Source organism: Ursus americanus, chromosome 13, assembly GCF_024610735.1.
Source record: "Ursus americanus isolate L20-20 chromosome 13, mUrsAme1.1.p, whole genome shotgun sequence".
NCBI lineage: Eukaryota > Metazoa > Chordata > Mammalia > Carnivora > Ursidae > Ursus > Ursus americanus.
In genome coordinates, this window is record NC_142139.1 from 55,894,828 (window position 1) to 55,920,044 (window position 25,217).

General features: G+C 34.9%; 1 protein-coding gene across 5 annotated transcripts in view; it reads left to right on the plus strand.

Moving 5' to 3' along the window:
* CLCN3 (Cl-/H+ antiporter 3) overlaps nt 1-25,217 on the plus strand; it is a 92,935-nt gene that overhangs the window by 35,395 nt on the left and 32,323 nt on the right. For 3 of the 5 annotated variants that reach the window (XM_045798665.2, XM_045798664.2, XM_045798668.2), the window contains exon 3: nt 20,646-20,803. In XM_045798665.2, coding sequence (XP_045654621.1) covers nt 20,646-20,803 — 158 coding nt within the window. Of the gene's footprint in view, nt 1-1,563; nt 1,908-20,645; nt 20,804-25,217 lie in introns of those variants that run through there. The other 2 variants (XM_045798666.2, XM_045798669.2) reach the window with 2 other exon arrangements.

The following is a 25,217-nucleotide window of genomic DNA, read 5'->3' on the forward strand; positions in this document are numbered from 1 at the left end:
TTTAGTTAATTTGGTAAAGTTAGCTCATTGTCAAAACTTTGCTTGTTTAAAAAAAAAATCAAAATTTGAAAAATACAGAAAACGGGAAAAAAAAAACCCCACCCACAGCCTTATAGTAAATGTTAATAGCCAAAATCAGAATTAGGTAGAATATTCCTATTGTAGTCTTCTATCTAGCCTATATTTCTTTCCTAGATTCCCTTTTCCCAAATCTAAGTTGAGCTTTTATAAGGGCTAGCTTTCTCTGAGGTTCAAACTTTTTTTTTTAATTTAATTTTATTTATTTGACAGAGAGAGAGAGACAGCCAGTGAGAGAGGGAACACAATAGGGGCAGTGGGAGAGGAAGAAGCAGGCTCCCAGCGGAGGAGCCTGATGTGGGGCTTGATCCCAGAATGCGGGGATCGCTCCCTGAGCCGAAGGCAGACGCTTAACGGCCGAGCCACCCAGGCGCTCCTGAGGTTCAAACTTTTTTAAATAGAAAACTTTAACCTGATTTTAAAAAGGACCCCAAATAACTATAATGTATTAGACAAATAGAATTACTCTCTACTGCCACTTGAGTGCTTTCTTTCCCTCTCCTACCCCAGTTCTCATACAAATGCCTTGACTTGGAGTGGACCTTAGGGTCGGTTCATTCAATACTTAGGAAAACAAGTTTTACAGAAACTCTTAGTCCTATGGCATTGCTTCTAACCAGTAACACATCTTAATTTAGTGGCACTGCAGCAACATAGCTATTTCAGGAGAATCTAGTCTGGAGAAATCACCTCAGAGGAACTGTAAAAATGTGAACTCAAATGAGCATCAGCTCCCCCCCTCCCCATGATAGATTGAAACAAAAAGTTACTTTATTTCTGAATTTCGTAAAAATGTTTAGCAAAGAGTCAGTTGGAGTACACTTTGAGACACATTTTACTAAAAGCTTTTTTTTTTCTTGAAGCACAAAATCTTTGTGAGGTAGGAAAAGTAGGAAGATAGGAGAGAGAGAAAAATCTCCTATCTAGTAAATCCTTTTGCATAGTTTCACAAATAATAGCTAAGTCACTTGGTATGTTAATAAGTTTTATTTTCAAAAACTAGAATGTCTTACTAGCTAGTTCCTTGAAGGAAGGAAACAAGAGGCTTCTGGAGGGGATTAGCGAGATAAAACACTACGCAACTGTTCAGTTACTAAATTTTTTAATCCACAGAAGTCTGTAGTACCTTTCAGATAATTACAAAAATAGACTCTTAAAACCAAATCCCTTGAAGCCTTTGGTATATATATAAAAATTAGTACATTTCTATTATAAAAGCATACAATCTTACTAGTATGTTCCTCCCATTTTTCTACATCAGAAATGAAAGGGGGCATTGTCTACATCCAGTATTTCCTTTTCACATTTCCGTATTAAATACTTTGTGTCCCTTATATTTATCTTAAAATGGAAAAGAAAGAATGTTTTTATTGTTTTGCTGTAGTTGCCACTGATGTTATAGAAGCTGTATTGTGAGTGCTTTAAAATTCTCAAACCAGTTTTGTCTGTTATACTTGGAGCTTAGTCATCATCATACGTAGCAGGACCTGATTAAGAAGGCTGTTCCGCCTCTAAGCCTTCCTAGATTGTAGCCACTAGCAACCAGGCTGCAATAATTTCCCTTTGATGACATCATCCACTGTGGAAGAACCCAGTTGCTTCAGCGAGTCGAACTACATACAGTTCTAACCCTCATCAAATATGGCATCTCCCTCGCCTGCTGCAGCAGGGGTGGAAGAAATGCCGGTGTTTTTTTAAGCTAGCGAGCTTTTTCTTTTTCTTTTTCTTCTTCTTTTAAAAAATTCTAATCATGGATGCTTCTTCCGATCCCTATTTGCCTTATGACGGGGGAGGAGACTGTATTCCCTTGAGGGAATTACATAAAAGAGGTAATACCATCCCCTTGCTGTGAATCCTCTGTTGGTATGTTTTGCATGTGGCTGGGCGGTTCTCTAGTTTAAACAGATCCTGGATTGTCCTTTAAGTGTTGCACGATGTTGTTTCGTTGCCCTGGAATGTTAGTGAGGGGCAAATGGAGCCTTCTGAATGGCTCTGTAGTCGTCCCCGATTGTTTTCTCTGTGCAGATTAGTCCTGCTTCAGATCACATCGGACTCAGACTCGGACTCTGACTCCATCTTCTATGTGAAAATCCTTTTTCTGTTTAACTGCGAAAATGAATTAATCCGCTTTTAAAGCTTACAGCTACCTAGAGTCACGTTAGCTCCTAAAAAGTAATGTTTTTCTTCCTTTGGAAAACTTATGTGTTTCCTTTAATTTACACAGAGAAATCAAGTATGTGTCTGTGCACCTGTGTGTTTCAGCTGCTGCCAGTTACCATGTAGCTTTCGCCACCACAAAGTAAATTTATAGTAAAAGCTCTGCTTACATTTTAGAACACTTTAAGATGGTAATAAAGACGAACACATTTTTATACTAATATTTTTCATTTAATATGTATTTCAGCTGATTAACATTTACTACATTGTCTCCTACAGGTATTTCATAAAAATTGATATGATAAAAACAATGAGGGTAATTTTTACACACCAGAAAAAATAATAGTCAATAGTTTGTAAAAACCGGAAAAGCACCCAGCATTCATGTAAATCTTTTGGAAGGTACTGCCTGGGTCTTCATAAAACTGATTACGTGTTAATAAAGCTGCCCTTTTAAAATTTTTCTTAAACTAATCTAAAAATAGACTGGTTGGTAGTTGTTCTAGAAAAAAAATTGAACCTTAAGAAAAATCTCTTAGCTAGATGATTTCATTTATGAGCCATGTTAATTTGAATTACTGCATGATATTATAAATCCATTTTATGGTTTAATGCAAACTTTTGTTTATGAAGCAAATAAGGAAGTCATGATATTCCTGAGCATATTTAGCCTGCTTTATTTAAAATATAGTTTGTATTCTGATAACACCTTTTTTTTTTTAGTATTAAGTTCCATTAGGATTAGAAAATGTTAAGGTATTCAGCAAATATTTATTGATTGCTTTGTGTCTGCTGGACAGTATTTTAGGCTGTGAACAGTTGTAACATTGAATATCCTATAGTATTCTGTTGTTAGTAAAAGCTTACTTTTCAGATTTTGAGAACTATATGAAGATCATGTTAACATATGGTGTACTTTCTCTTACAGAGTTGCTGTCAATAAAATTTCTCTATATAAGTATGTATACATACTTTAAACATTGGGGAAATATCTAAAAGCATAGAGAAGAAAATAAAAATTTCTCATAGTCTTACCACCCAGAGGTTTTTTTTGTTTTGTTTTGTTTTTTTAATTTTTCAGTTCTTAATATGTTCATAAACTCCTTTTTCCTATGTTTTCATCATTCCTTTTCTGGTAAGGATTTCTTTAAACAGGAAGCAACGTGAATGAATGGTGACTGTTAAAATGTCACAGTATTTGCTAATCAGTAATTAAACTGTAAAACACGACAAACTGTGTTTTTCTCTGAGCTATTACAACATCTGTTTGTTGATGGTGATAAACCAGAAAACCTGGGCTTGGGAAATTTAAATTCCCAGTGTTAAGCTTGACAGTCTTTGACAGAACTTATATGGACTCCATCTCTATAGGACATATGCAAATAATAAGAAATAAGCCAAAGCTTATGTGAGAGTAAGGCATGGTTATTGATGTGGTTATTACTAAAACATAAGCTTTTTGTTTCCCTTGAATTTTCATAAATAGTCTTTTAGGAATCTTGCTGAAGGTCTAAATCAGGCACATTCTTGGCAGCCCAAATAGGTTCCTTATCCCTTGATGAGACTTACCGTAATATAAACCAGTGTTATTTGAAAGTAACATTGTGTCATTGTAATACAGATCAGTCAGTTATTAGGCTCACTGGACTGTACTGTGGTATCCCGATATCTATGGATAAGAGGTTATTTGTTTTCCATAATTTATGACCTATTGTAACCATGGGTCAACACAAAAGAACTGGAGATGTAGAAACACGCAGCTAGCATAAATCAAGAAAACTGAATCAGCTTTCCTATGAGGACAAAATTACAATGACTAGAAATAGCTCTTTAGGCTGATGAAGAAAGAAGAGGCAGATAATCAAAATGTAAAATTATAAAGGATATCAGTGGAGTAAACATGAATCTGTTACTGAATCTCTGAGTGCTAGAGTTAGAGATTGCCTTCGTGGAGTAAGTAAAATTCAGTTCTATTTTTCAAGGTGAGATGGTAAATGATGAAGCTTTCCTACTTAAGTGGGTAATATAGAGATTGGAAATGTAAGCAGATTAAACATAGAATTAATTAATATGTTGTTGATAGATTAGAAATTAAGATGGCATTTTAGAAATAGCCATTTTTGAGATAAATTTCCTATGCAGAAACGATCAAGTTTTTTCATAAAATGTCGCTTCCATTATTATAAAGAAAAAAAAATTAAAACTTGGTTCGTTTGGATTGTTAATTTTAATACTTTGACTTTTTTTTTTTTTAAGATTTTATTTATTTATTTGACAGAGGGAGACAGCCAGCGAGAGAGGGAACACAAGCAGGGGGAGTGGGAGAGGAAGAAGCAGGCTCCCACCGGAGGAGCCTGATGTGGGGCTCGATCCCGTAACGCCGGGATCCCGCCCTGAGCCGAAGGCAGACGCTTAACCGCTGTGCCACCCAGGCGTCCCATACTTTGACTTTTTCTTAATTTGTTAATGAAGTTTAAGTAGTTTGGGGAGTTGAATTCTTTTCTTCTACCAGGCCTTTCCTTTGTATTTGATCATTTGGACTTTGAGCCTCCTTTTACTCCATGAGAGAATCTTTAAAAATTATTTGAATATTAAATGTTTCATTCAAGTATTTATTGAGTTCTTGTATATGTAAGGTACTATTAGGTGCTGTGGAGAATGATATTGGTATTATAGTAAAATTAGTAATAGCTAATACTTCGTAGAATTTACTGTTTGCCAGATACTTTTGTAAGTGTTTTAGGTATATTCATTCATGTGTAACAAATCATTTAATTCCTCCTCATAGACTTGTGACTTCGGTACTGTTATGATCCCCATTTTCCTGTTGACAAAACTGAAGTAAAGAAATCATAAAGAGAAGTCAGGATTCAATCCAGATGATACGGCTCATACTCCAATTATGGTGAAATACTGCTTCTCACTATGTATATCCCTGTAATACTTGGGCATTTGGAGCCTGGCAGGGGCATAAGAAATCATCCCAAGTTCAAAAACAAAGACCCAAAGCCCAAGGAAGTTAATAAATTTCTAGTAAATGGTATAGAGTGCATGGTCTATGGAATTTAGGGGAGGAAGAGAACAGTGGCCTTTTGACAAGTGCTATCAAAGTAGGCCAAGTTTTCAAGTACACAAGGGCATTTGATAGGACATTCCTGGTAGAGAGGATAGAATGAGTAAATGCTCTGATGGGAGTGAATGCCTAGTATGTTGTTTCCTGATTAGTTTTATCAGTGGGGCAGTATAGCTAGGCAGAAGAGTGCCGGATCCTAGAGGAGCTTGAATGCCAGACTAATGATGGCCTTAAAACACAAAATGTGGGGACTTCCTATTGAAATAAATGTTTGGGGTCTTATTAAGTTTCTGCCTGAAGTCATTTCTTGATACTCATTAGCTCAAACATGTATTTGAGTAAAGCTTTTTTGTTACTGTTAAATAGATGAGTTTTTTCATTTTTATTTCCTCCAAAAAGTATTATTAGTTAGCATTTTTTTCACACATTATTTGGAAATCATGTGTTAGATGATATTTTTACTGCCAGAGGGTCATTCTGTAGGCTCTTTGTAAATGATTTTAGGATCCACATCCCTACTGTACTTCCATTACCTCTTTTAGGCAACTAAAAAATTAAATCTCTTCTTACAGATTTATTCATCTAAACGTCTGTAAATTAAAAGAACAAATATTCTTTATTTGATGTCGGAAACTCTTTGTATTCTAAAACAGTAGTATAAAAACAAAGCCTTTGTTTAAATTTATTTTGCTCATAGTATCTGAATTTAAAACCTTCAATAAAATCTGGTTCATATTACATTACTATGTCTAGCTCTATTTTCTAAAAATAACTGACATTTTACTATGATTAATTTATCTCACGGCTTGTTATTAAGTCAGAAATGCTTTGTGTATCAAGATTTCAAAATGTGAGCAGATCGCCTGCTATGTAGAGTAGGTTTGTAATTTTGGTTATTTTTGTGGCATTGAGGTCTCTGCTTTGTGCCTACACAAAGCCACAGGAGACTGGTGGCTTAAATTATATTTTAAAGTTTTGGTTTTGTTTTTAAATAAACATGTTTAATTAATAATTTTTTGGAGTCCATTACAACCTTAATTAAATCAAAAAGATATTGTTTCTGTCAGTTTAGGCCTCTTGCCACTTAAAGCAAGTTTCGTTAAGTCTTTTATTCATGTAATATACAAGTTACTTACATTCAGAGGTAATAAATGAAAATGGAATTTGTTTCCAATTATACAGGTGTCTTAATACCGACTTTATCATCTCTACCTAAGGACGTAGGCTTTTTATTTTGGGATTGCAATAGAACAGAGAAGAAAACAGTGATTTGAGTAATGGACTCGGCATTGCTACTGACTGGTTGTGTATCTTTGGTCAGTTTCTTTGGAAATTTGGTTTTAATGTTCAAGTCTTTACAGTTTAAATACTAGTTAAATATGACTGTGGATGGCAGAACAAATTTCAAGAGCATATAGTTTATTCATTTATCCAGTGGATATTTAATTGACCACCTACTAAGAACTTAGTACTGTGCTTGCCGTTACCTTTTTAATCTTTCATTTGGGAGTCTGCTAACATTCTGGAACTTCACTATCACCTTCCATTTACTTTCTCTTCCCTCACTAGGATGACCATTTCTTATCAGTAAGGTCACAGAGGGAAGAAAAAAAAACACAACAGGGACTATACTTCCTGTTCTTAATATACAGAAGAAACTGGGTAGTCAGAATATTAGAATTTTGGGGGCGCCTGGGTGGCACAGCGGTTAAGCGTCTGCCTTCGGCTCAGGGCGTGATCCCGGCGTTATGGGATCGAGCCCCACATCAGGCTTCTCTGCTAGGAGCCTGCTTCTTCCTCTCCCACTCCCCCTGCTTGTGTTCCCTCTCTCGCTGGCTGTCTCTCTCTGTCAAATAAATAAATAAACTCTTTAAAAAAAAAAAAGAATATTAGAATTTTGGATTTCTGCCTGTCTTCCTTCATAATTAAGAAGTGTATATGTTGTGTGTATGGGTGTGTGTGCGTGTGTGTGATCAGACTTTAAATGCCAAGGATCACAGCTCCCACATCTTTTGAGATGGACTCTAGACATAATGAGTACTAGTCTTAGTAAATAAATGTATACCTACTTTTTCATCCTAGCCTACTATTTGGCTGCTCCCCTTGGAGAAAAGATGTAGGCTGCTGAGCATGCGTGACTTTGAAATTTACTAATAGGCTTAGTTTAAGGGGTAACAATTAGGTACTTTTTTGTTTTCCAGTTCAGTTTAGCAAATATATATTGAAGGCTAGTGGGTGGGAATAGAAAGTTTTTTTTGTGGAAAAGCAGACAGTTTTATTAATGTTTGTATTTTAGTTCAGTGTTTGTCAAATTGCAAAATTTTAACTTGTTGGTCATGTTAATGACCATGAAATCAACTGGGTTGTGACTAGTATTAAAAAAAGAGAAAGAAAATAGTGAAATATGACTGTATTTGCCAAAAAGTAAGTATGCTAAGCTTTGGTTTTACTTAGGTCCATATCTGTATACTTTTCTCACTATGTCAGTGAGAAATGTTTCTTGCTATGGGCCACAGTCACAAAAGTTTGAAAAGAAGTTTCTAAGTATACACCTGGAGGGGCAGTTAGCTTTCCCTGGGGTAAAGGTAGGCTTCTTATGGCCCAAAATGAATCTGGAACAACCTGACAATGAGAATGGGATGTGTTATTGTCATGGACCCCTGCTAAAACATAGAGACGTGAGTGCTGGTAGCAAAGCAGTGCCCGTGACTACTATTGCAACAGTTTGTCAATATAGCATTTTAAATAATATAGGACAAGTGGTCTGGAACCAAAGGCAAAGAGGGATGATAATGAAGGGTAGGATTGCATTAATCGTCTGAAAGTTAAGTGCACATGCACAAGTGTTTTGGGAGAAGGCACTACCCCAGTGTTCTTAACTAGGGGAGAAGAGTGTCCACATATAGTATACATATGCAGGCAAATTAACCATGAAATTATTTTTTAGTCAGTATTCCATAGTGGTAAGAAATGCCTTTGGAATCACACTGCTTGAATTTGAATCCCTGTTAACTACTTCATAGATGTATGACCTTAACTCTCTGTGTTTTGTTTTTTTTAATTTATGAAATGGAGTAATACTTATTTCATGGGGTTGTTGTGAGGATTAAATGAGCTAATATATGTAAAGTGCCAAGAACAATATCCTGTGGGTCAAGTGCCAAGAACAGTGTAGATATTGTGTTTTTTTTTTTTTTTTTAAGATTTTATTTATTTATTTGACAGAGAGAGAGAGTGAGAGAGGGAACACAAGCTGGGGGAGTGGGAACAGGAGAAGCAGGCTTCCCGCTGAGGGGGGGAGCCTGATGCAGGGGCTCAATCCTAGGAGCCTGGGATCATGACCTGAGCCTAAGGCAGACGCTTAACTGAGCCACCCAGGTGCCCCTGTAGATATTGTTTTATTGTTGTTAGATACCAGATAGATAACAGTGTCTGACTTTTAGGTATGAAAGATTTTTTAAAAATTCTGATGTAGTCTAGTTTATCTGCTGTTTTCTTTTGTCACTTGTGCTTTGGTGTTTTATTTGCAAAACCACTGCCTAACCCAAGGTCATAAGTATTTACTCTGTTTTCTTTTAAGAGTTTTATAGTTTTAGTTAGCCCCTTATGTGTACGTCTGTGATCCATTTTGAGTTAATTTTTATGTTAGTGTGAGGTACAGGTCCAGCTTTATTCTTTTGCATGTGGATAGCCAGTTGTCCCAGCACCATTTGTTGAAAAGACCAACTCTTTTTTGTTTAGGTTACAGATATTGGTAAATGAATTTTTGTTTACATAGGTATGTATGCATTTTTGTACATAATTGTTTATAGATAATCATTTTCCATAATAGCAAAAAGGAGGAAACAATCTGTCCATCTGTGGATGAATAAAATATTCATGAATGAATAAAATAAAAAAAATAAATTTTTTATATTGGGGTTAATACAAAAAATTACATATTATACGATTCCATTTATATAAAATGGCAAATAGGCAAATTCATGTAGGCAGAAAGTAGATTAGTAGTTGCTAGGGAATGAGGGGGTAGAAGAGATATAAAGTTTTACATCTGGGAAAAAATAAGACAAAATTCTCTTATCAATGAAGTTATTTTTGCAAGAAAACTGCAACTCAGTTAACAGCTCATTGATTAGATAATTTTTTCCTGCTTACTGAGCCGTTCTAGTGTTGGTGATACTTGAGCTACTGAAGTATTGTTGGTGATATTTGAATTACAAAATGTCCATTTCATAGAAAGATTGGTTATTGACCATAGATTTTAGAAATGTGTTTCTGTGTCCATACCAGCTGGACATAATGAATTAAATTATCTATTGAAAAATCTACAGAATTTTAGCTTAATATACAATTGTAGAAGAGCTCATTGTTCAAATTTGTAAGACATTCCCCCCTCCTCTTTGTATTTTGTCAATCTTCACGTTAAAAGTAATACCATATGAATAATATAATGCAGCCTGGTGAAGTTTTAAATACCAGAATATTTGAGCAGAAACAATAACTTGTGTTTGTTGATTTCCTGTTTGTTGGATGTATTATTAGATATCTTACATGATTTATCTCCAGTTTACACATCATACTCTGAAAGTGGGCAGAAAAATCCAGGTACCTCCAAGAGGTTAGTAAGTAACTTGTGCAGGATATAGTTATATAGCTAATAGGTGGCAGAGCTGGAATATGACTTCAGGCCTTTCTGATCTCCAAGTACATTAAGGTAATGGAATTTCTCTACTAGGTCACTCTGAAAAGAAGACAATCTTTTTTCCAGTCCTCCCTCCGCAGACATTATGTAATAGAAGGGTAATCACTGGCATCTGGTAGTCAGACCTCCAGAAAAGTTTTTCATGTTTTTCTTAAATTTGGCAACTACTACTTTTGGATTATACTTTCTTACAATCCAATTAGCAACAACTATCCTATATCCTTTTGAAGTTAAGTCGTTGAAATTAACAGACCCCCAGTGTCTTTGTATCACAGTGCTCAAGATTTACATTTCTTTTTTTTTAAATAATTTTTATTTTGTTATATTAGTTACCATACAGTACATCCCCAGTTTTTGATGCAGTGTTCCATGATTCATTATTTGCGTATAACACCCAGTGCACCATGCAATATGTGCCCTCCTTAATACCCATCACTGGCCTATCCCAATCCCCCACCCCCCTGCCCTCTGAAGCCTTCAGTTTGTTTCCCAGAGTCCACAGAAGATTTACATTTCTAAGAGAGTTTTATCAGTCTAACTTGGGTCATGTGCCTTTTTCTTAGCTGTGGAGGGGAGGACACCTTGATCGAGGCTCTTCCTGAGAATGCATGCAATAAGGGATAGAAGTTTCCTGAAAATAATTGGGTTCTATTACAGAAAGAAAGGAAAGGGGTTTCTAGGTGGGTAGAAACAATAACGGACCATTATACAAAGAAAAGTCCTAATCGGAAGACAGCTACTGGTTAATGTGGTTATTTTGTGTTTGGAGATATACCTGGTTATTGATATTCAATATTTGGGTATGTGACTGAGAAAAAATGTTAAGAAAAAAGTTAAAAATTTAAAAATTGGGAAAGAGGATGACTAGTTAGGCTCACATAGGTTTATTGTGTGTACCATTTGTAATGCAAACTAACCCGGAGGTTTAAATTACAGTATGTCACAGCAATTAAAGTAATCTGAAGTACATTGAAAATGATATGCATGTGCGCTTAATGATATGAGATAGTTTTTAGAAAGTATGCTTAGTAATGAAGAGCTTGTAAATAAGTAGCTAGTATGATCTCATCTATATTTTTTCGTTATAGAAAGACATTAAAGGCTGAAGCCAGTTGCCAGTGTAACTGTTACAACTTTTGTTTACTCAATTCCGTCTCCTTACCTCCCTAGCAAACCTTATGTAGTCATGTAAGGATTGGTTCTTCATCTATTTTTTTTCAACCTGTGTCTTATTGCAGAAACTCGAAGCCTTTTTACTTAAAGCCTTTTGAAACCTAGTAACCTGTCACTTACAACTCAAAGATACTGGCTTTTAAAATTTTGCCTTTTCTGTTGATTTTAAAAGCCTAAATTTGACACGAAGCCACAATAATGACTCTTGTTTTCTGTGCTCTGTTGTGTATTTCTTTTCCTCTGGCAATAGAGGCCTCACTGAATTGGTAGGAGAAAAATGTGTGGAGAGGACAAGGAAATAGTGCTGGGTAAGGAACCTTGATTAATATTTTCAAAAGGTATTCTGGTGCACCTCCACTGCTGTCTTCACAGATAAGTAAACACAAGCTGTATGTGCCTTGAGAAATGGGAAGGCCAGGCTAAATCATGTCATTTTGTGTTAATAGAGTGCAACTATAAGGAGAGCATTTACTGAGGACAAAGAAAGGCACACTGAGAGAAATGTGGCCTGACCACCTTTATTTCATCCCATTAACGTCTTTGTCTTATAGATTTCCCTTCCAGATATCAGCTTTAGGAAAGCCGTATTACAATTTTCTAATTAACCCTTGAAGTATTATTTTAGGAAAGAGAGATGTACTTTATGTACAAATTCATGTATGTATGTAATTTGTGCTTGTGGCATTACCTACAAGATATATGCTTCATTCATGCATAAGATAAAGTTGAGACGTGAAGCTGGATAACTTGTACTGTTTCTTATAAACATTTTATTAACACACATAAATAATTTATTTGTATTTATCTCATTTTAATATATCTAAGTTAAATTTATGCAAATCTTGGTTGCAGTGAACTATACGCAAAGAAATGATACATTAGGAATATTTTATAAATATTGTTACTGTTAGGACACATTATACTTTTAAAATCACTCCTGATGTGGGATATGTAGACACTTCGATGATCTTGTCAGAAATGAATGTCCCCTACCCAGTTTAGAGTAAGATAGAAATCCTTTTTCTCCTTCTTCATACTACTCAGATTTCCATGTTTGGCAGAACAAACCTATAAAAGAAATATATGAAATGTCATACATACTGACGTACAAGTTTGAATTTTTTTAAAATAGCCAGCTGATTCTTGAATTTTATTTAGCAGTCCTTTTGTAATAACAGATTTTTATTAGTTTTTTCAATATTCCAGTATTGATCAATTTATTTTTCTATAAATGTCATTGAGTATGAACTCCTTTCACATTTTAATTCTTTCATAGAATTTCTTTATAAGTTTTCAAATACACAGTTAAAGACAATATGCAATAAAAGATCATACAGAAAAGCACATACATGAAAAGTTATACTATCCTGCTGCAGTATTTTATTTTTTGTTATTACAGTAGTATTGACTCTGTTCCCTATGCTGTACTTTCCATCCCTGTGACTTACTTATTTTATAACTGGTGGTTTGTTTCTCTTAATCCCCTTCACTATTTTATCCATCCCCCACACCCCCTTCTCCTCTGGCAGTGACCAGTTCTGTATATTTATGAGTTTGTTTTCTGTTTTTTGTTTGCTTTGGGATTTAAATTCTACATATAAATGAAATCATGTGTTATTTCTTTTTCTCTCTTTTCTTTTCTTCCCTTCCTCCCCCCTTCCCCCTTTCCTTCTTTCTTTTCTTTCTTTTTTTCTTTTCTTTCTTTCTTTCTTTCTTTCTTTCTTTCTTTCTTTCTTTCTTTCTTTCTTTCTTTCTCCTTCCTCTCTCCCTCCCTCCCTCTCTCCCTCCTTTCCTTTCTTTCCTTCCCTTTCCTTTCCTTTCCTCTCCTTTCCTCTCCTCTCCTCTCCTCTCCTCTCCTCTCCTCTCCTCTCCTCTCCTCTCCTCTCCTCTCCTCTCCTCTCCTCTCCTTTCCTTTCCTTTCCTTTCCTTTCCTTTCCTTTCCTTTCCTTTCCCTGACTTATTTCAGTAAATATAATACCTTCTAGGTCCATCCATGTTGTTGCAAATGAGAAGATCTCATCCTTTTTCATAACAGATGAGTAATATTCCATTATGTATAGATACTAAAATTTCTTTATCCATTCATCTCTTCTTGGACACTTAGGTTGCTTCCATGTCTTGGCTGTTATACATAATGTAGCAATAAACATAAGGGTGCCTTTATTTTTTCTGAGTACCGTTTTCATTTTCTTTATGTAAATACCCAGAATTGAAATTATTGGGTCATATAATTTTTCTGTTTTTAAGGTTTTGAGGATCCTTCATACTGTTTTCCAGTGGCTGCACCAATTGCATTCCAACAGTGCATGAAGATTCCCTTTTTTCCACATTCTCACCAACACTTGTTATATTTTGTCTCCTTGATACTAGTCATTCTGACTGATATGAGGTGATACCTCATTGTGGTTTTGATTTGTGTTTCCCTGATGATGAGTGATGTTGAGTTTCCTTTCATGTGTCTGTTGGCCATCTGGATGTCTTCTTTGGAAAAATGTTGATTTAGGTCCTCTGCCCATTTTTTTTTTTTAAAGATTTTATTTATTTATTCGACAGAGATAGAGACAGCCAGCGAGAGAGGGAACACAAGCAGGGGGAGTGGGAGAGGAAGAAGCAGGCTCATAGTGGAGGAGCCTGATGTGGGGCTCGATCCCATAAAGCTGGGATCACGCCCTGAGCCAAAGGCAGACGTTTAACCGCTGTGCCACCCAGGCGCCCCTCTGCCCATGTTTTAATTGGATTTTTTTTTTTTTTTGGTGTTGAGTTCTTTATATAATTTGGATATTAACACCTTATGAGATATATCATTTGCAATTATCTTCTCCCATTCAGTAAGTTGGTTGCCTTTTCCTTTTGTTGATGGTTTCCTTCGTGGTGGAAAAGCTTTTCAGTATGTTGTAGTCCCAGTTGTTTACTTTTGCTTTGGTTTCTCTTGCTTGGGGAGGCAGATCTCAAAAAATCTTGCTAAGGCTGATGTCTAAGAGTTTACTCCCTAGGAATTTGTTTGTTTCTTTTTTGTTGTTTTAGGAGTTTTATGGTTTCCTGTCTCACGTTTCGATCCTTAATCCATTTTGAGTTTATTTTTGTGTATGGTGCATGAAAGTGGTCCAGTTTCATTGTTTTGCATGTAGCTTTCCAGTTTCCCCAACATCATTTATTGGGATACCTCCTTTCTCCATCATGTATTCTTGCCTCCTTTGTTGTAGATTATTTGATCATGTATATGTGGGTTTGTTTTTGGGGTCTCTATATTGTTCCATTGATCTCTTATCTATTTTTTGTGCCAGTATGTTACTATTTTAATTTATAATCTATAGCTTTGTAGGATAATTTAAAATCTGGAATTATAATACTTCCAACTTTGTTGTTTCTTAAGATTGCTTTGGCTGTTTTTGGTCTTTTGTCGTTCCATACAAATTTTAGGATTGTTTGTTCTACTTCTGTGAAAAATACTATTGGTATTTTTGGTAGGGATTCCTTTTCAATCTGTAGATTGCTTTGGGTAGTATGGATTTTGACAATATTAAGTCTTTCAATCCATGATGGTATATCTTTCCATATATTTATGTTGTCTCCGATTTCTTTCTTCAGTGTCTTTTGGTTTTCAGAATATGGGTCTTTTACTTCCTTGGTTAAATTTATTCCTAGGTATCTTTTTTTTTTTTTTTTTTTTTTTAGATGCAGTTGTGCATGGGATTGCTTTCTTAATTTTTTTTCTGCTAGTTTTTTTTTATTAGTGCATAGAAATGCAACAGATTTCTCTCTATTGATTTTTTATCCTGAAACTTTACTGAATTCTTTTATTACTTCTAATAGTTTCTTTGTGGAGTCTTTAGGGTTTTCTATATACAGTATTATGTCACCTGCAGATAATGAGATTTTACATCTTCCTTACTGATCTGAATGCCTTTTCTTGTTCTTGTCTGATTGCTATTGTTAGGTCTTCCAGTACTGTGTTGAATAAAAATGGTGAGGGTGGTCTTGTTTCTGATCATACTTAATGGAGAATTAAGTATGATGCTAGCTGTGGTTTTGTCCTATCTAGTCTTCAGTATATTATAGTATGTTCCCTCTGTACCCACTTTGTTGAGAGTTTTTATCATAAACAAATGTTGAATTTTGTCAAATGCTTTTTCTGCATCTCTTGAGATGATCATATGATTTTTATCTGTTTTGTTAATGTACATAACATTGATTTGTGGATATTGATCCATCTTTGCATCCCTGGAATAAAGTCTGCTTGATCATGGTGGATCATGCTTTTGATGTATTTTTGAATTTGGTTTACTAATATTTTGTTGAGGAGTTTTTGATTCTGTGGTCACCAGGGATATTGGTCTATAATTTTCTTGTTTCTTAGTGCTTTGATCTGGCTTTGATAGCAGGATAATGTAGGCCTCATAGAATGGAAACACTGAAAGCTTTTCTTCCTTTTCTATATTTTGGAATAGTTTGAGAAGGTAGGTATTAACTCTTCTTTAAACTGTTCTTTAACTCTTCTTGGATTTTATTAGCAGTCCTTTTGCAATTACAAACTTTATTGTTTTAGGATTTAAATATATTTTAATGAGAACGCTTTCTCACTATCTTTATTTTTTAATTTGAAATTTTTTAATATGAAATTGCTCCGGCATTAGGACTTAACTGGTTCCTGATCTATAGGGTTTAGATGCCACTTCACCATTAATTCCCCAGTACTTTTTTTTTTTTTTAAGATTTTAAGATTTTTTTAAGATTTTTTTTTTTAAGATTTTTAAGATTTGTCAGAGAGAGCACAAGCAGGGGGAGTGGCAGGCAGAGGGAGAAGCAGGCTCCCCACTGAGCAAGGAGCCCATGCGGGACTGGATCATAAGATCCTGGGATCATGACCTGAGCTGAAGGCAGATGCTTAACCAGCTGAGCCACCCAGGCGTCCTTCCCCAGTACTCTTAAGGCACGTGTTAGACATGTCCTCCTCTGCTGGAGGTCCTTGTGGCAACTTCAGGGGCCTGATTCTTATCAAATGTTGAACCACTTTCAGTTTTGCATTCACTGAAGGGATATTTGTGTGAACTTGAGTATGTGCTTTTTCTAATACAAGCATCTTTATTAAATCTTTTTCCCAATACGGACATCTTTTTTTTTTTTTTTTTTTTAAGATTTTATTCATTCGTTTGATAGAGAGCACAAGCGGGGGGCAGGGGCGGTGGCAGAGAGAGACAAGGAGACTCCTGGCTGAGCGGGGAGCCCGATTCCTGGCTGAGAAAGGGAGCCCAATACCAGACTTGATCTCAGGACCCTGAGATCATGACCTGAGCCCAAGTCAGATGCTTACCCAACTGAGCCACCCAGATGCCCCAGCAATTTGGGCATCTTTTTGTACTTTTTATTCTGGTAACAATATACAGTTTATGAGGGTATTGTGGATCCCCCACCATATTTTCAATGATCTGCAGGTGAAGGCTGAAACACTTTATCCGGAATTCTTGGTAGATTTGTGACTAATGCAGTCTGTACAAATGAGAGACTCCACACCTTTTGTCACAGTTTGTAGTCTGCCTGGGGGCCTCTGAAATGTGGAGCCCCAAATCCCTGTCATGAGTGTGGTGATTGTTGTCTTCAGAGGCTGTGATAAATAGAAAATAGATCTGTGGGTCAAAGTTGTCTTGGAAATGGGCAGTTCCACTTCTGTATTATTAAAAAACGAGGGGAGGCAGAGCAGAGGACAGACCACCAAGTGCGATACTCCTCAGATACAAACTTTAAATTAAAAAAATATGTTAATTGATTTCACATTCAGTATGATGTCTTTCAGTTTTCGGTAATAGTCCCTACAATGAGTAAGAAACAGGATAAAAGAGAAATTAAAGCCAGATTGAAATGTCTGCCTTTCTCTTCATGGGAATTCCACTTTATATTGGAGCCAAAGAAATAGTCTAATCATTTCTGTCTCAGCAAAAATTTTTATTTAGTTTCATACCAAAATCTTCCTTGGTTACTATCCAAGCCAATTTGATAGCAGAAGTCACAAGAATGACCCAGATTTCTTTTAGAAATAATTGACTCTGTGTTTCTATGGGCTTGCCCAAAACCAAAAACACCAATCAGTATTTCTCCCTATAATGTGCTTTTTTCAAACACCATTGCTCTGTATGTAGAAGCAAATGAGGGTAAAGGGACAGACTGACCTACAAACTGTCTGTTGGGGACACAAACTGCTCTAGCTAAATCCCATGCTAACATGCCCTGTAGCAACAGCCCCAGAAGTTGTAAGGGACACAACCTAAAAGCCCCAAAGCACACGACATTGGTTCACAGGGTCCTCTGGTTTAAAAAGCTTGAATACTTTAATTTCTGGTTTTCAGATATGTTGAATTGCTGCATAGTTTTGTCAGTTAGGTGTCAGAGTAGTTTCTGCAGAGTAACTTTTTGAAAATCATTAAAGATAAGACCTATAGTTAATGTAAATATTGTTATCGTGTTGCTGTACGTTTTGCTACCCTATAAAAACGAGTGTCTACTTTTCTACTTCCTGGTTTATGTCTGTTGGAATAATACATGCTTCTTTGCTTATCATCTTTGTGGTGCAAACATCTTGACAATTCTTATCATGGGGTTGGTCATGTATTGTGTAGATATATGTTAAGTGGTATGGAAATTTTGCTTTTTATTTTTTGAATAGAAGAGTAATAATTAAGATCAGCATGTTTCTTTAACTCTACCCAAATAAAGACAACATGGGGTGGGGGGAGTTGGAAGTTTTCAAAATATATCATAGTAGACTTCTAAAAAAACATTTTCTTGTAATTTCAGCCTTAGAGACATTGAAAAATAGTGAAAAGAATCCTCTATACCTCTCACCCAGATTTCTGAAATGTTAACATTTTAGCACAATTGTTTAGTCTCTTATTCTTTCTCTCACTGTTCTATATGCTATTCAGTATATAACATATACTATTTTGTGTGTGTGTATATATATAATACATAAAATGTGTGTATATATGTAAATACTTCCGTTTGTATTTCCTTACGAATATTCCCTTATATATAGCCATAGTACAGTTTTCAGAACCAGAAAATTGATACTGATATACCATTATCTGATCTACAGAACTGTTTACAAATTTTCCAGTTATTTTACTCTGTCCTTTAATGTAAACCACCACCACTACCACCACCACCACCACCAACAACAACAAAAAACACCCCATTTTTTTCCTGGTCCACATTCTAATAATCCAGGAACATGTGTTACATTTAGTTGTCATGTTTTTTGAATCTCCTTTAATCTAGAATAGTTCCTCAGTCATTCTTTGTCTTTCATGACTTTGACATTTTTTGAAGAATGTAAGCCATTTATTTTGTATAATTTTCTTCAATTTGTGTGTTTTTCCTTTTAAGATTCAGTTTATGCATTTTTGGCTAGAAGTGATGTTATCATATCAGAAGGCCATAGAGGCTTTTGATATGTCCCTCTAAAAACATTTTTTAAATTGCCAATTTTAATATTATCATATGGAAAGCAGAGTCAGATTCTCAAATTTGTCAAGACATTATAAATACTCATTATGTTTATTCTCTAGTAGTTTTTTCCTTAAGAGAATTTGTGGCCTTTCAGCCAGCTTTTACCAAGTGGAAATTGCTGAGTAAAATCAGGGTAGAGAGAGGAAGAAAGAGCTAGTGTAAAAAGTGTAAGGTTGTTTTATGTAAATCAACATGGGCTGTTGCAGGGATTGGGCTTTTAAGCCCTCAGCCAAGAATGATAAATTATTCATTCCAGGAGTACATCTGCCAAAACACTGAGATCAATATACTATTCTTTTAGAAATTTTATACTTTCCAAGGCAAATATTCAAATGTATCAAATAGGAAGGGAAGAGAGAACCTTGTTCTACCTGGTAGAAGTAAATAGTAAGTTTATTGTTACAATATTCAGTATTACATTGAGTCAGGGACAAAGTTTTTGTTACCTTTGTATCTCCTATACTATCTAAAAGAGTGTCATTAAGTAGAAAATTCCTAGTAAACGTCTTCAGTTGAGTTTGATTTGTGCCGTGGAGACTTTAGATCAGTGGTTGAGCCAAATGCTGCTCTTCACCTGTTTTGTAAATAAAGTATTATTGAAACACAGCCATACCCATTCGTTATATATTTATGATTTCTTTTGTGCTACAACGGCAGAGTTGTGTTGTTGTGACTGTGTGGCCTCCAACGCCTGAAGTATTTACTTCTGGCTCTTTTGCTGACCCTTCTTTTGGATTATAAGCACTTTGGCATTAATTTGTTTTTTTCCTTCTAGAGCACATGTTTTACCACACTGTGCATAACTTATGGATTTATGCAAGTGTAACTGCAAAAAAAATTTTTGGAAGTGGACTTTGCTGGGTTAGAGAGTATCTGTGTATTTAAATTTTGGTAGCTTTGACTTCCCAGAGGGGTTATACCAGTTTATACTTAAACTAATAATTTTGTGGCAAGCCCGCCTTCCCCATGACTTTGCCAACTCAGTGCATTAGTCAGCTGTTTAATCTTTACCAGTCTGATAGAGGAAAATGATATTGTAGGTTTGATTTGTATTTCTCTTTTTTGTGTTGGATTGAACTTTTTAAATATAAGTGCCATTTGTGTTGGATTGAACTTTTTAGATTTAAGTGTTTTTTGTGAATTGTCTTTCAGTGTCCTTCCTGGTATTTTTAAGTCTCTTCTAGGTATATAGTGAACACATGTCAAAGATTTTTTTAGTACTAGGGAGGAAACTAGCTTGATGACAAAGATGACTTAGAGGAGGATGTGTGAGATGAAATATCAGTGAAAAATTTTCTTACAGGCAAACACAAAAAACCCCAACACTACAACTCTAAGTATTATCTTTTCTACTAGATGAAATTGAATTACATTTTTGCCAGATGAAAGGAATAATTTTCAATTTATCCATCTTCTGTAAGTCATTATCTAACTTTATAGAGTCTATGTCCTAATCAATGGAAAATAGTAAATCAAAGTCCTCTTCCTCAGAGCAAAAGGTGACTACTAGGCAAGCTTATTTTTGCTACTGTAGTATACATTTGAAAGGACATGCCATGATCTTTTGCCTTATTTCCAAGTTTTGAATAACTTTCTTTTCTTTCCTTTTCTTTTCTTTTTTTTTTTTTTTAAAGATTTTGTTTATTTATTTGACAGAGAGAGAGACAGCCAGCGAGAGAGGGAACATGGGCAGGGGGAGTGGGAGAGAAAGAAGCAGGCTCCCAGCAGAGGAGCCCGATGCGGACTCGATCCCAGGACTCTGGGATCACGCCCTGGGCCAAAGGCAGACGCTTAATGACTGAGCCACCCAGGCGCCCCTTGAATAACTTAATGTTTTCCTTCCTTCGTTTCATTACATTTCAAGTGATACTATTTCTTTATGAATTACTAGTGAACTATTAAGAAGGTTACCGAGTTCACGATTGTCTCTCATGAAACATACTGTTCTTTTTTGCTTTGTAGGAACTCATTATACAATGACAAATGGAGGCAGCATTAACAGTTCTACACACTTACTGGATCTTTTGGATGAACCAATTCCAGGTGTTGGTACATATGATGATTTCCATACTATTGATTGGGTGCGAGAGAAATGTAAAGACAGAGAAAGGCATAGACGGGTAAGTGTTTTCAGTAATTTTTTAATGTAGTGCATAACTAGATCATTTAATAACATATTTTTGCCAATGACCTTAGGCTGCCAAAATATATATTATGCATTAAAGTACATTCAGGTAAATTTCTACATTTTATAAGTAATACATGTTTTTTCTCTCTGTATATAATTTTTTTAAAAAGTTTACTTATACCCCTGGGTAGCTTAAAGTCAAGGAAGTATAATAAGACAAAAAAGGAAGGACCAGGAGGAAAACACAACACATGAGTTGGGGAGGAAGATTGAGGTATAGAAGTCAGCATGATTTTTGTCTTTGAGCAGCAAGCAGCTACAGTAAAAGAGGAAACTTGTTAGATAATTCTTATTATTACAAAGGAAAAAGCATATTGGAGAGATAGTTTCGTGGGATTTTACTGTTTTCTTTTTTCTCCTTTCTCAGTTTTAAATGCTGAGACTTCTCAAATTGAGTCCTATAAAGGGTATATTAAGTGTTGTAACGAATCACTAATAAAAAAAAAAACTTGTAATAATATTTCCAGTGGTTTTTATACAAATGTATATTTCAGATACATCTTGGGCTGAAGAGTTGGGCTAAACTTTCTTTCTAAAATCAACTATTCCATTTGTAACATCAAAAAAAGAGAAATAAATAGATAAATTTCTGCTAAATGAAAAAAATAAAAAATAAAAATTTTAAAGTTATATCAGTTTTTATCCATTAAATAAAAAAATGTTTAAAAAAAGAATGGCTTTTAATAACAAGTACAACTTGTGGATTGGGACTTAATGATGTAATCCAAAAATAAATTTTTTAAAAAAGAAAAAACTCTCTTTGAAAAATAAAATGCCAAATTCTAAAAGGCTCTTTATAACTTTGAGGTCTGAAATTTACTTATAAATGAAAATAACTGCTTGTACAAATTAGTTAAAACCTTTCATATTAATGTATACAGGTATAGTAAAGTTAAAATTAGAATTAGATTATTTTGTTCATGACAAGTATAACCCCTGAGATTCATCAGTTAGTGTTTACCTTTTTTGGAAGACATGATACAATCCAGTGGTGATTTTCAAACTTTTTCATCTTAGAACACATTTTATTTCATTTTATTTTATTTTATTTTATTTTATTTTATTTTATTTTATTTTATCATCTGAGAACAACTTTTTTTTACAATTATTATTTTTTTAGTTTAAATTCAATCAACATATAGTGTAGTATTAGTTTCAGAGGTAGAGTTCAGTGATTCATCAGTTGTATATAACGCTCAGTGCTCATTACATCATGTGCCCTCCTTCATGTCCATCACCCAGTTACCCTCCAGCAACCCTCAGTTTGTTTCCTGTGGTTAAGAGTCTCTTATGGTTTGTCTCCCTCCCTGATTACATCTTGTTTTATTTTTCCCTCCCTTCCTCTGTGCTCCCTCTGTTTTATTTCTTAAATTCCACGTGAGTGAAATCATATGATAACTGTCTTTCTCTGATTGACTTTTTCGCTTAGCATAATACCCTCTAGTTCCATCCACATCGTTGAAAATGGCAAGATTTCATTTTTTGATGGCTATATGGTGGTATATATATACCACATCTTCTTTATCCATTCATTGAGAACACTATTAAACTCTAAACAGTTATTGAGGATGCCTAGGGAACTTAGTTTATGTGGTTATATTAAATTGATATTTACCATATTAGAAGCAAAAACTGAGAAATTTAACAAATGCTGATTTATTTAAAAGTAACAAAACCCCATTACACATTAACATCAAAACATAGTTTTATGAAGATAAAACAAAACATATTTTTATGAAAAATAACTGTGTTTCCCAAAATAAAAAATATTTAGTGACAGATTCCCAGTAAAGACTTTTCTAAAGAGATCAAGGTTGATATTAACAAGTGATTTCTTAATATTATATAATGAAAAGTGTCATCCTTATAAGGATCCTTATAAGGAATCTATCATCATTACAATGATGTATGTTACATTTTTATAAATCTCATTGTTGGCTTAATAAAAGACTGCTGGATTCTAATATCTGCTTCTGCATTCAGTCTGTTGTGATATGTTATTTGGGTTGAAATATATGAAGAAAATCCAACCTCATATAGATGGGTAGTTGGAAAAGCTAGGAATATTTTAATAACCTTTTATATCATTGTGGATATTCTTTGATACTGTACCAAACTGACAGGTGGTAATTTCTTAAAGATTAGTTGCCAGTGGGTAATCTGAAACTGTATCAGTGAACTTTGTCTTTTGTTACAGTAAAATCTGTTAGTTCACCTTCAACTCTAATGAATAATTTTGTAACATCATGCAATGATCATTTGGAAAATATTCACTGATTTATGCAGTTCTTTCAAGTGTTGACACTTCATTATACAATATAAAAAAATCACATTTGTTAATATCAACCCTGATGTCTTTAGAAAAGTCTTTTATTATTGAGAATTTGTCATCCTTATAGTGATAGATACAAGTTTTCCAAAATTCTTGTTTTTACTTGAAAGCTCAAATTCTATCATTAGAAACAAATACACATTTATTTCACTTGAAATGACAGACTTCCTTGGTTTGTTTTTGGGAAGATGCGTGTCAGATTCCCAAGTCTGAAAAAAACGTAGTTTGGTGTCTTTCTTTCATGTAAAAATGGTGTACCATGTGTTGGTGTCAACTTTATTTTGTAAATCACCTAAATGCTTATCCTCAAGGCGTAGCCTCGTACTTCAGTATGCATCAGAAGGCTTTATGTATACCTAAGTAAGACTCAATGATTGAGGCATAATAATTTTTACCACTTCATCAAAGACATTCTTAAGTGAAACTGGCATTTACTTTTTTTTTTTTTAACTGAGATACATGGCAGTGAAGAGTAGAATCACTACCAGTATGTTTGAATGCTACCGCCTTGATTTGTTCTGGGGAGCAGCTGTTTTGCATTTGTTTTGCATTATCATTGAAAATGTCCACACAGTGAAAAAGGCACATCTTGTTTTAATATTATGATGAAAATAGTTTTGACTTTGAAGAACCCTTTGAGAAGGTCTCGGGGACCCTCAGGGTATGTGTGGCCACATTATTAGAACCAGTGTTCAATTCCCATATGCCTATTGCAGGCACACTGTAACTCCTGCATCTTGTATGATCTCTTGTAGTTAGAAGTGTATACATTTACAACTCATTAACATACGCAGATTGGATTTTAAATGTGTTTCAAAGTGAGTATGAAAGTATCCATAAGACATCATGTTCATAAAATTTTAAGTGAGTTAAAACTAAAAGAAACCACAATATACTTCTTTCCCTCTGATTTCGAAGGTCGTCCATAGATCTTGAAAACATTTAAAATAATACAACATTTAAAATAATATGAAGTAGTCAGTGTCTTAGCTAATCTTCTTAATCATTTCTTTCTAGATAGGTCAAATACCATTTTCTGTACTTTGATCTATGCTTATGTAAACATAAAATTTTTTTAAACCTGGGAAATTCTACTCATAGATATTCTTACTGTATTTATTTATTTATTTTAAAGATTTAATTTATTTATTTGACAGAGTGCATGCACAAGCAGGGGGGAGGGGCAGGCAGACAGAGAGGGAGAAGCAGTCTTCCTCTGAGCAGGGAGCCCAATGGGGGATTCCATCCCAGGACCCTGAGATCATGAGCCAAAGCAGATGCTTAACTGACTGAGTCACCCAGGCACCCCTTTATGGTTTTTTAAAACATTACATTAAAAGAAAACTTTATATGTCAGTGCATATACCTACCTAATTCTTTTCCCCCTAAACTTTTTATTATACTTGTACCCCTCCTACCTCCAATTTTGAAGTAAATCAACATTATATCATTTCAGATGTTACTATTTCAGTATTTTGCAAAATGTCAGTAATCTAATTGTCATTCCTTTTTTATTTATTAGCATGAAAATTTCTGTGAAGAGAGCCTTCGATTATTTGGGTTCCCTGAAGTTCAGATCGTACAGAAAAGGGAAAGTTTGAAATTAAATGGTTCCCTAGTATCCTCAAAGTTGACCAGTGAGAGTTTGGTTTGCTTGTTTGGCTTCTTTTTCTGTATCTTCATGCACTCAGATTTAAACGTATTCGATGTATTTTAATCATCCCCATTATTATCCTTATTGCTGCCTATGGTATTCCATTTTTGACTAGCGGGGACTTAGGTTGGTGCCTGTGTCCTTTGACAATCCTTAGTAGAATTTGGTGTATTCTAGAAAACAAGATGATCCTAGCTCATCTCATACATTTCCTGGACCATACCTGGAGTCAGCCACTTCTCCAAGGAACCCTGATTCCTTGGAAGGAAGGTGGCTTGTAGGCGATGTGGGCACTAGAGGTACTTCTTGCATCTGGGTTGGCCATTATTTTCTAGCCTCATAAGTTTATGGGAACTTTCT